The sequence below is a fragment of the Panthera uncia genome, chromosome A2, assembly GCF_023721935.1.
Source record: "Panthera uncia isolate 11264 chromosome A2, Puncia_PCG_1.0, whole genome shotgun sequence".
NCBI classification, from domain to species: domain Eukaryota; kingdom Metazoa; phylum Chordata; class Mammalia; order Carnivora; family Felidae; genus Panthera; species Panthera uncia.
In genome coordinates this window covers 112,198,350-112,210,989 of record NC_064816.1, presented here as the reverse complement: position 1 = coordinate 112,210,989, position 12,640 = coordinate 112,198,350, and the positions used below count along the sequence as shown (strand labels likewise).

The 12,640-nt window shown below is 39.5% G+C and overlaps 1 protein-coding gene across 1 annotated transcript in view; it reads left to right on the top strand.

Moving 5' to 3' along the window:
- The first annotated feature begins 276 nt into the window (after window positions 1-276).
- Window positions 277-12,640, top strand: part of GSDME (gasdermin E) — a 55,484-nt gene continuing 43,120 nt past the window's right edge. Inside the window, exons 1-2 of the mRNA XM_049642926.1 lie at window positions 277-561; window positions 2,766-2,958. Of these exons, the coding sequence (XP_049498883.1) occupies window positions 351-561; window positions 2,766-2,958 (404 nt within the window). The 5' untranslated portion in view covers window positions 277-350. The remainder of the gene's footprint in view (window positions 562-2,765; window positions 2,959-12,640) is intronic.

Genomic DNA, 12,640 nt, shown 5'->3' with positions numbered 1-12,640 from the left:
TAGTCTGGACTCTTGAATGACTACAATGGCAAAAGTTTTCCTGTCCTCCTGTGTTGGAAGTGTAGCGTGGCCCATAGATAAACCTTTCTTGTTATAAGCCACTAATATTTGGAACTTATTTTTTTTTGAAGCACAACCTAGCCTATCTTTACTTACACACCTGTTCTCTTTCAGTATTCAATTTAATTTTTTGTCATCGACTGAACTCACACTAGAGGGTTTTGTAGGGAGAAGATAGGAATGACACTAGGGAGAAATAAGGCAATTTTAGAAAAAAAATAGGTGAGATAATAACTTCCTATTTAATTTGGGGGTAACTTTTTTTTTCCAGGTAATCTGGGGCTCTCATCATGTTTGCCAAAGCAACAAGGAATTTTCTTAAAGAAGTTGATTCTGGAGGTGACCTGATTCCAGTATCAACCTTGAATGACTCTGATAAATTAAAGCTTCTAGGTCTGGTGACCAAAAAAAAGAGACTCTGGTGCTGGCAGAGACCCAAGTACCAGTTTTTATCTGTCACCCTTGGAGATGTGCTTACAGGAGACCAGTTTCGGAGTCCAGGTAGGTTCCTTTGGGTATATGCTACAGTTAGTCCCAGAAAGATGATGATTCATCTTCTAGGTTACATGCTGTCTTGAGTGATTGTAAGGTGACATCTTATAATGAATTCTCCTGTTTCTTTGCATACTGTTCTTAGAGATATACCCTTTCTTTAAATGAACAAAATTCTACAGGGCAGACGTGAAAAGTTATAGCTTAAGTTTTAAAAAATAATATTGAAGTTTGTAATGTAAAATTAAGACATGCCCACCGTAGGTGTTGTGGCCACTGAGCATAAATAGGTTGATTCAGATCCTACATATCTAACGGGAGGGTGTGAAAAGTTTTATTACTCACATAATGAAGCTTTCTGGTGAGACCAGGATAGGCTCTCAAGCTGGTCCAGAAATAGCTGGAGAAGAAGGGAGATAAAGTGGTAGAATTTCTGTGTAGCACTTTGTATAACCTAAGACTTCCATTTATCAGAAAATGACATTGTTCTGGCCTAAATCCAGTAGATACATTGAGTGTTTGCTATGTGCCAGGCTCTGCATTATGTGATTTAGGTACATCAACTTGTAACAGAATTCATCAGGAAGGCATTATCTCCAAATTAGATATGAGAAAACTGAGGTTCAGGGAGATGAATTTTAGCCAGTTCTTCTAGCTAGGAATATTAGAATAGTGATTACAATCTTGAGCTCTTAACGGCTGTTCTATGCTGCTCCCCTAAGAATTTCCCAAAGTGTTTGTATTCCATAGGATACAAATAAAATAGGAAAAGCCTTTGAATTGAGGGCATTTTCACAGTCTTCTTATTTTTGGTGGTGGTGAGAGAGGTGATTCTCTGTTTTGTAAATTGCAAAGATAATGATGGGTGATTAATTCTCATTAACCTTTGTTGAGGAATGGGTTTTCTTGACTGGAGTGAAAGAAATACAGGTGTTGGGGGCAGTGAGTGGATAGAAAGAAGCCTTTCAGACTTCAGGAAGATTGGAATGCCTTATGAAGTATAAGAGTATAAGTATAAGGAGCCCAGGCGAGCCTTGGGGCAGAGAAATGAAAAAAGCCCAGTGTGAAGTTCTGAAGAGCCTCTAAGTGTAGCCATACCAAATGACAGTGACTGAGACTATTTTTATGGTGGTATTTGGTTGGATTAGAGATGAGAACACTAGAAATCTGGAGACATGAGGCTGGCAATTCAGAGATGAAATCATCAGATGTTTATCTTTAGTGTCCAGAAAAGAAGGGTAGAGCTTGAAGGCAATGGGATACCCATCTGGATGTGACCAGATGAGATAGTAATTCATGGAGGACTTGATGGAAGCTGGGACACTTGGTGGGTGGTGGCATCTTCCTAAGTCTGGGAAGCCGGAAAGTAAGGGTAGAGAATCTGGAGCTTGTATGTTCCAGGATGGTGTTAGAGTGAGGGAGGGCGGGCAGGCATGACAACTGACTTTATCAGGAATAGAGATAAGGTATGATAAGGAATTAAATGGCTGGGTAGAGGTCAGTATAAATAGGTAAGTGTGGGGAGGGGAATTTTTTTCATAGAGATGGTAATGAAGGCCCAGGGAGTGTTCTCTAAGATGGGTGGGAAGGGAAGGGAAGATGCCCAGGGTCTACTTGGCTGACCTGCTAGATATCACATAAGGCAGACCACTCTGTCATGAGTGGAGGCTGCTGTTTTCACTCTGCTTAGGTATCAACCTCATAAAGTCCCTTTATAGTCTTTACCCTGGAAAAGTGCACATTTAAAATATTCTATTTTATAATCTGTATAGTGTTTAAATGGATGCTTGCTTGAAATTTTATTTATTTTTAAGTAATGTCTATGCCCAACGTGGGGCTAAAACTCACAACCCTGAGATCAAGAGTCGCATGCTCTTTTGACTGAGCCAGCCAGGCACCCCTGGATGCTTGCTTCAACATTATTCGCTAAACTCTTGAGATATTTTTTGTGCATTTATCTATATACGTGTATATTGGAATAGAAATCCAAAAAAAAAAAAAAAAAAAAGCACCTGGTAGAAACCCTGGCCACCAGTTCACATCGTACTGGCTCCATTTTCTTTTTCACATACACAGCATGGCTGCCAGACTTCCAGTTTGAATGCAAACTTCATGTTTCTCATGGATTTCCACAGGACTGGAAAGGTAGGTGACCTAAGCAGAGAGATGGCCGTATTATCATCAGACTCCTTTGCATGTCTCATTCACTCCAGCGGTTGTGGAGTCGGACTTTGTGAAATATGAGGGCAAGTTTCAAAACCAGCTGAGTGGGTCCATCGAGACGGCACTAGGGAAGGTCAAGCTGAGTATTGGAGGCAAAGGCCTTGTGGAAAGGCAGTCTTCATTTGGAACCCTGAGGAAGCAGGAGGTGGATTTGCAGCAGCTCATGAGAGATTCCACTCACAGGTAATGAGAATTCTGTTTGGCATTTTGGATTTTGACATGTGTCCCATTTAAAGGTCATTCATTTGGACCTTTGTAAAAAGGGTGACCGATGGGAACTTCGCCCCAAAGCAAACATTATTGAATGCCTGTTGTGCTGAAACTTGACGAGAACTTATCTTTTACTCTGGAATTTCTTTATTTTTAGCGTGAGTGGTGAGACCTGGAAAGCACCATTTTTTTTTTTAAATAAGGTATAATTAATATATAACGTATTGTTTCAGGTGTACAACATAATGATTTGCTATTTGTGTATATTGCAAAATGATCACCACAGTAAGTCTAGGTAATACCTGTCACCGTGCATAGTTGTAAATACAATTTTTCCTGTGATGAGAAATTTTCAGATTTATTCTCTTAGCAACTTTCAAGCAGGCAATACAGAATTATTCACTATAGTCCTTGTACTGTAGGTTACATCCCCATGACTTATTTATTTCATAACTACAGGTTTGTACCTTTTGATCTTCTTTACCCACTTTACCTACCCCTCACCCTCTACCTCTGGTAATCTCTATATGTATGAGCTCATTTGTTGTGATTCCATATATAAGTGAGATCATGCTGTATTTGTCTTTGTCTGACTTAGTTCACTTAATGTAATGCCTTCAAGGTCCATCCGTGTTGTTGCAGATGGCAAGACTTCCTTCTTATATGTGGCTGAATAATATTCCATTGTATATGTATTAAGTTAGGTTCCTGACCGATTCCAACAGTGTCTGAGAATTCAACTCAATGCTGACACTATCTACTTAAAGATAGATTCATAGGTGAAAGATTCAGTCCTAAAAGACTGCCTTGAACCCTTACTCTGTATCAGATGCCAGCAGCAAGCCCAGGCTGTTAGTTACGCTTCTGACCACCTGGCTACAGACTGGAGGTTCCCGTGACCTCCTCCTTGGACTTTAGATGCCATTCACACGTCTAAGTTATTACCTGTACTTCTGGCCAACTGGCTAAAAACCAGATTCCTATGACTCCTTTCTTGAGTTCAATTAATTTGTTAGAGAAGCTAACAGAACTCGGTAACATTTTACATACTAGGTCACTGGTTTATTATAAAAGGATATAACTTAGGAACATCCAGGTGGAAGGGATACATAGGGTTGGGTGGGGGAAAAGGGCATGGAGCCTCCATGCTCTCTCCAGGTCACCACTCTTTCCAAATCTTCACGTGTTCACTAATCTGGAAACTCTCTGAATGCTGTCTGGGTTTTTAGAGAGGCTTTATTACATAGCCATGATTGATTAAATCATCATCGGCCAGTGATGACTGATTCAACCTTCAGCCCCTCTCCCCACCCTAGAGATTGGGGTGGGGGTACTGAAAGTTAAAACCTTGTAATTACACTGTTGGCTCCCCCAGATAACCAGACCCCATCTTTAGGTTACCTAAGGGCTTTCCAAAAGCCACAGGAAATTCCAAGGGTTTTAGGAGCTCTATGCCAGAAACTGGATTAAAGACCAAGTTTAAAGACTATATATTTCTTACTATAAATCACAATATAACATATATGCCCTATTTTCTTATCTATTCATCCATATATGGACACTTAGATTGTTTCTATATCTTAGCTGTTGTAAATAATGCTGCAGTGAACATGGAGTGCAGATGGTTTAAATACTTTACATAAATACCCGCAAGTGAAATTTCTGGATTATATGGTAGTTCTATTTTAAATTTTTGAGGGACCTTCATACTGTTTTTCATAGTGGTGGCACCAGTTCATGACTCCACCAACAGAGCCAAGGTTCCCATTTCTCCACATCCCCTCCAACTCTTGTTATTTCTTGCCTTTTTGATATTAGCTATTCTAACAGGTGGGAGGTGATATATCATTGTGGTTTTGATTTGCAGTTCCTTGATGATTAGTGGTGATAAGCATCTTTTTGTGTGGCCATTGGCTATCTGTAGGTCTTCTTTGGAAAAATATCTATTCAGATCTGCCCATTTAAAAAATTGGATTTCTTTTTTGCTATTGAATTGTATGAGCTCTTTATTTTATATATTAACCCTGTATCAGGTATGTGATTTGCAAATATTTTTTCCCATTCAGTAGGTTGCTTTTTCATTTTGGTGATGGTTTCCTTTTCTGTGCAGAAGATTTTTAGTTTAGATGTAGTCCCACTTGTTTATTTTTATGTTTGTTGCTTTTGCTTTTGGTGTCATATTCAAAAAGTCATCGCCAAGACCAATGCCAGGGAACTTACCACCTATGTTTTCTTCTAGGACTTTTATGGTTTCAGGTGTAACATTCAAATCTTTAACCCATTTCAGTTAATTAAAAAAATTTTTTTTAATCTTTATTTTTGGGGCGCCTGGGTGGCTCAGTCGGTTAAGCATCCGACTTCAGCTCAGGTCACGATCTCGCGGTCCGGTCTGTGAGTTCGAGCCCCGCTTCGGGCTCTGGGCTGATGGCTCAGAGCCCGGAGCCTGCTTCCGATTCTGTGTCTCCCTCTCTCTCTGCCCCTCCCCCGTTCATGCTCTGTCTCTCTCTGTCTCAAAAATAAATAAAACGTTAAAAAAAATTAAAAAAAAATCTTTATTTTTGAGAGAGACAGTGAGACAGAGTGTGAGTGGGGGAGGGGCACAGAGAGAGGGAGACACAGAATCTGAAGCAGGCTCCAGGCTCTGAGCTGTCAGCATAGAGCCTGATGCGGGGCTCGAACTCAAGAACCGTGAGATTGTGACCTGAACTGAAGTCGGACGCCCAACCAACTGTGCCACCCAGGCATCCCTTGAGTTAATTTTTGTGTATGGTGTAAGATAGTGGTCCAGATTTATTCTTTTGCATGTGACTGTCCAGTTTTCCCCACACCATTTATTGAAGAGACTGTTCTTTCTCCATTGTATATTCTTGGCTCCCTTGTAATTAATTAAATGACCACATATATATGCATAGGTTTATTTCTGGGCTCTCTATTCTGTTCCATTGATCTATATGTCTGTTCTTACGCCAGTACCATACTGTTTTGAATACTGCAGTTTTGTAATATAGTTTGAAATGAGGCCATGTGATGCCTCCAGCTTTGTTCTTCTTTTTTTAAGATTGCTTTGGTGGGGCGCCTGGGTGGCTCAGTCGGTTGAGCGTCCGACTTCGGCTCAGGTTATGATCTCGCTGTCCGTGAGTTCGAGCCCTGCGTCGGGCTCTGTGCTGACAGCTCAGAGCCTGGAGCCTGCTTCGGATTCTGTGTCTCCCTCTCTCTCTGACCCTCCCCCATTGATGCTCTGTCTCTCTCTGTCTCAAAAATAAATAAACATTAAAAAAAAATTAAAAAAAAAAAAGATTGCTTTGGCTACTCGGGGACTTTTCTGGTTCCATTTAAATTTTAGAATTGTTTTTTTTGTTTCTGTGATAAGTGCATTGGAATTTGATGGGAATTACATTAAATCTGTAGATTGTTTTGGGTAGTAGGGACATTTTAACAGTATCTTTCAATCTGTTAACACAGAATATCTTATTTATTTCTTTTTCAACTTATTTTATCAGTGTCTTACAGTTTTCAGTGTACAGAATATTCACCTTCTTAAATTTATTCTAAAGTGTTTTATTTTTATGCAATTATAAATGGAATTGTTTTCTTAATTTCTCTTTTTGAATGTTCATTATTAGTATATAGAAATGCAACAGATTTTTACGTATAGATTTTGTATCCTGGAACTTTACTGAATTATTAGTTCTAACAGTTTTTTGGTGGAGTTTTTAGGGCTGTCTCTGTAATGTCATGTCATATGCAAATAGTGGTAGTTTTACTTCTTCCTTTCCTGTTTGGATGCATTTTATTTCTTTTCCTTGCCTCATCACTCTGGTTTGGACTTCCCAGACTATGTTGAGTAAAGTGGTGAGAGTGGGCATCTTTGTCTTGTTCTTGCTCTTACAGGTAAAGCTTCCAGATTTTCACTGTTGAGTATGATGTTAGCTGTGAGCTTGTCATATATGGCCTTTTAATTGAGGTATGTTCCCTCTGTACCTACTTTGTTGAGAGGTGTTCTCATAAAGGGATGCTGAATTTTGTCGACAGTGCTTTTTTTTGCACCTATTGAGGTGATCATATTATTGTTACCTTACATTTGGTGAAGGTGGTGTATCACATTGATTGATTCATGCATATTGAACCATTCTTGTATCCCTGGTGTAAATCCCACTTGATTATGTATTATCCTTTAATGTGGTGTTTTATTTGGTTTGCTAATATTTTGTTGAAGATTTATGCATCTATGTCCATCATGGATATTGGCCTGTAATTTTTTTCTTTTTTAAACTGAGGTATAATTGACATGCAACATTATGTTAGTTTCAAGTGTACAACATAAAGATTTGATATTTGTATACATTATGAAATGATCACCACAATAAGTCTTGTTAATATCTGTTACCCTAGTGGCATATAATTTTCTTTTCTGTGGTGTTGTTGTCTACGTTCTGTATCAGGGTAATTCTGGCATTATAAAATGAGTTTGGAAGAGTGCTCTTTTCTATTATTTGGAAGAATTTGAAAAGGATTGCTATTCTTTAAATGTTTGGTAGAATTCACCCATGGAGTTATCTGGTCCTGGACTTGTGTTTGTTGGGATATTTTGAATACTACTACAATCTCCTTATTAGTAATTGGTCTGTTTAGATTTTTACTTTTTTTCCTGGTTCAGTCTTGGTAGGTTGTATGTTTCTAGGTATTCGTTTCTTTTAGGTTGTCCCGTTTGTTGGCATATAATTGTTCATTGTAGTCTTTTATGATCTTTTGTGTTTCTGTGGTACCAGTTGTAATACCTTCTCTTTGATTTCTGATTTTATTTGAATCCTTTTCTTGGTGAGTCTAGCTACAAGTTTGTCAATTTTGTCTATCTTTCCAGAGAACCAGCCCATAATTTCATCGATCTTTTCTGTTGTCTTATTGGTCCCTATTTCATTTATTTCTGCTCTGATTTTGTTATTTCCATTCTTCTCTTAAGTTTGGGCTTTGTTCTTTTTCTAGTTCCTTGAGGTGTAATGTTAAGTTGTTTATTTGGGATCTTGTTTCTTGAAGTGTAGGCATTTATTGATAATTACTTCCCTCTTAGAACTGCTTTTGTTGCATCCCATAAGTTTTGATGTGTTGTATTTCTGTTTTCATTTGTCTCAAGGTATTTTTTTTTGTCTTTTGATTCATTTTTGACCCATTGGTTGTTCCATAGCATGTCATTTAATGTCCACATAATGGTGAATTTTCCAGTTTTCTTCTGGTAATTGGTTTTATCATAATGGTCAAAACAGATTCTTGATAAATTTACTAAGACTTGTGGCCTAACCTCTGGTCTATCCTTGAGAATGTCCCAGATGCACTTGAGAGGAATGTGTATTCTGCCGCTTTTGGATAGAATGTTCTGTATGTATCTGTTAAGTTCTTCTGGTCTAATGTGTCCTCTAAAGCTGATGTTTCCTTACTGATAATTTGTCTGAGATGATCTATCCATTGGTGAATGTGGGTTGTTAAAGTCTCATACTGTAATTGTATTGCTGTCTATTTCTTTAGGTCTATTAATATTTGCTCTATGTGTTTAGGTGCTCCACTATGTTAGATGCATAAATATTTACAAATGTTATATCCTCTTGTTGGGTTGACTCCTTTAACATTAATAACAAAGAAGAGCATTATTTACAGTTTTTTGTTCTAGTTCCTTGAGGTATAAGTATAACTGGCCCAACTTTCTTTCGTTTCCATTTTTAAAAAAATTTTGTTTGTTTATTTTTTGAGAGAGGGGGAGAGAGAAACCCCAAGCAGGCTCCACACTTTCAGTGCGGAGCCCAATGTGGGGCTCAAACTCAAGAACTGTGAGATCATGACCTGAACCAAAACCAAGAGTCAGACGCTCAGCTGACTGAGCCACCCAGATGCCCCTCTTTTGGTTTCCATTTACATGCAATATCGTTTTCCAACCCTTTACTGTCAGTTTATGTGTCTTTACATTTTAAGTGAGTCTCTTATAAGCAGTATATAGATGGATCTGGATTTTTTTTTAATCCATTCAGCCACTCTTTGCATTTTTATTGGCATATTAGTCCACTTACTTTTAAGGGAAGCACTCTAAAAGGATGTTACTTTAGGAAAATATGTTCCTTTTTTTATTACAATTATACTATTTATAAAATGGTAACAAGGAGAGTATGCTATGCCCTACATTTTTGAATATTGGTATCAGAAGTGGGAAAATGACATTCCCCTCCGGCTCCTGCTAATTTTCTGCTTAGGAAAAAAAAAAAAAAAAAGCAAATTAGGGACTTCAGCAGAGGAGCTGGTCTTCAACTTTGAAATCTTGAAGAAAACCCCATAGTTTTTCATTGTTTAGCTTGTAGTAAATACATTTTATCCAGTGTAACTCATTATTTTTACTTTGTTTATTGAACACTCAATAATTTTGTCAAGTGTCTACTGTGTGCCATGTACCATTCAGTGTGCTTGGGATGCTGTAGTGAACAATATGCCAACATTTCTTCTCTACATTCCAGTGAGGAGAGACACAAACATACAATTTAGTAAAATCTATAGTGGGTTGATGGGGATTGGTGGATTGGAGAAAAATTCAGCAGGAAATGGGGGGAATTGGGCATGCTAGGAATGGGAGCTATGATTTGGAAAAGTAGCCAGAGAAGGCATTGTGGGGAAGTTGACATCAAAGCATAGATTTGAAGGAGGATAGATTCGAGTATAGGGGTATCCTGGGCAAGCATGTTGTGGGCAGAGGTCAGTGTGGCTGGAACTAAGTAAGCTGGGCAGGAGAAGGAGAGTCAGAGGGGGTAAAAGGAGCAGATGGCAGGTCCTGCAGGGACTTACAGGCTGCTAGAAGGACTAGTTCTCATGCAGAGTAAGATGGGAAGCTGCCAGAAGACTTGGAGCAAAGAAGTGACATGATGGGACTTAAGTTTTTAGAAGGATCATTCTGGCTGCTGGATGGAGAAGAGACTGATAGGCAGAGGCAGGGAGTCCCATCGAGAGGTTATTGCAGTAATCCTCATGAGAGATGTTTCGGTTTGTACATTATCCTAGGTATGTTTTCCTGTGTAGTTTTATCACCCTTTTCTTCTCTTTACCCTTTTTCTTTGAAAACAGAAAATGCATCTCCAAATAAAGAGAAAACTCACCTTTAAGTATAGGTGATTTATCTTTGCTTTTCTAACATAGCAAAAGAATTATGGGAAATAAAAATACATTCTCTAATTGAACAAAATTATGTTTAAAAAAGTAATGTGTAAATAATACCATAAAAGTCCTATATCAAGCATTTAGTGGGTGGATTTTGTATAGACATTGAGAATGTTGGGGCAGCTGCTGTCTTCAAAACTCATTCACTAAGGTCTGGTGCTTAATGGGTACCTTGGCCAGTATCCACTTCCTTCTGGTACTTTCTAGGATCCTAAGACTCGGCAGGAATCTCCCTTTGGTCAGAGAACTTTAAGCTCTGTCTGGTGATACTGGGTGGAAGGGACAGCCTCTTCTTTCTCTGATAGTCATAGTTTTTATTTTCCTTTCCCTATGGCTTTTTTTCTTTGCTAGAGAAACATTTTCCTTTTCTACTCCAATACTTGGGACATACCAGAGAAATACTTGCTGTTTACCTGGAAATAAAATTTATTTGCGCGTTGTGCATTTTCATTTGCTAAGTCTGGTAAATAAGGGGGAAGAAGGGCAGGTGGGCTGGGAGTGTTGGGGGGCTTCTGTTTCTCAGTCATCAGACCTCTTCCATTGGTTAGCCCTGTTTTGCAGTTTTGTTATTTCTATTTTATGAACCACCTTTGGCAATGCTTATAATCACATTTCCCAGTATGGGTTTTCCAAACCCTCTTCATGATTCAGGTGTGGAAGATAGTGCCGACAGGAAGCATAAGGAGAGGGCTCAGTGAGTAGAGATGGGAGAAAATATTGTGAAGAGAAAGAAGTTATTGTCAGCAGTTGTAAGCGGGATTATAGGGAGGCACCCACTGTGTGCCAGACACTTGATGGCACCGACATAAAGTGTGCATTTGCTCTGCACAGCTCTCTTCTTTTACAATTAAGGATCTAAGGCTCAGGAAGGAAAAGTAACTTGTTTCCAGTCCCATAGCTCAATTTGGATGCTGGATCTGGGATTCATCCCAGGATTTCCTGGCTCCAGAGCTCCTGTTCTTTCTTCTAAAATTATGTGTCAGTGACTGTGAGGCAAAGAAACTGGCAGAGGTAAAAGTCGCTGCAGTTCTAGCACAGGACGAAAGGTCAAGCATGAATTCAGGTTTCCAGTGGACCAGGTGCACGCCTTTGCAAGCCCGGTGCCTAGCTAGCCCTGTCCACCGGGAGGTGCTGTACGCAGGGGTGAGATCACCTCAGGAACGTCATTAGAAACCCATTCATTGTAGAGGTGATGGGGAAGGGATGGCCTGGGGCCGAGGATGGAGGTGACACCAGGAACATTGTAAAAGAACACATTTGACATCTAGAAATGGAAGATGTGCCTTACAGCAGTCACCTCTTCCTTGTTCTGTTATTAGAAGGAAAGGTAAGCTGCAGGGGAGGAGAGGGATGGCAAGGGTAGACCCTCCCAATCACGGGATAGAGATCATGTAAAGCTAATATTCTTCTTTCTTCAAACTGGAGTCATAAATTCTTATCCACATCATCTACCTGTCTTTGGACTCGTGCAACATCATTGGATTGATAAGGTGCTCTTTGCCATATATGTGGCCTTGGGAGTGGTAATTAGTAATGCTTAAGTGCTGTACATTCTTGAGGGCTTATTTGCAGTCAGTCATTTTTATTTCAGGTAATTTAGATAAGTTGTCACCAGTGTAAAAGTTATTTTAGCCCTCAGAATTCATAGTATTAGCTTTATTGTCTGTGAGATATGTGTACATCTCAAAAACAAACTTCATCTATCCTTGAAAACACAAGCGCCTGTATATGTAACCTTATCTAGCATTGTTGGGCATGAAGGTATTCCATTGGACTTAACATTCCAGACACCTGGAGCTGACCCCTTTGAATGAGAGCTCTGTTTATCTTAAAACATTCTTTTTTTAAAAAAAATTTTTTGTTTTAATTTATTTTGAGAGACAGAGTGAGTGGGGAAGGGACAGAGAGAGAGTGAGGGAGGGAGAATCCCAAGCAGGGGATGGATGTGGGGCTCAAACCCATGAACAATAAGATCATGACCTGAGCTGAAATCAAGAGTCGGATGCTCAACCCACTGAATCACCCAGGCGCTCCTATCTTAAAACATTCTTAATTGAAAATCATGCTAAGATATATCAGGAGCTGCCGCTGCCGCCGCCCCCCCTCCTCCTCCTCCTCCTCCTCCTCCTCCTCCTCCTCCTCCTCCTCCTCCCCTCCTCCTCCTCCTCCTCCTCCTCCTCCTCCTCTTCTTGTCTTTCTTTTTAAAGTTTGTTTATTTATTTTGAGAGAGAGAGAAGAGAAGGGCAGAGAGGGAGAAACAGAATCCCAAGCAGGCTCCACACTATCAGTGCAGAGCCTGACATGGGGCCTGAACTCATGAACTGTGAGATCGTGACCTGAGCTGAGATCACGAGTCAGATGCTGAACTGACTGAGCCACCCAGTGTCCCTTCTTCTTCTTCTTTTTTAAATGGAGATTATCACATTTATTGATCTTTTCATAATGATTTGTATTCATGTTTTTATTT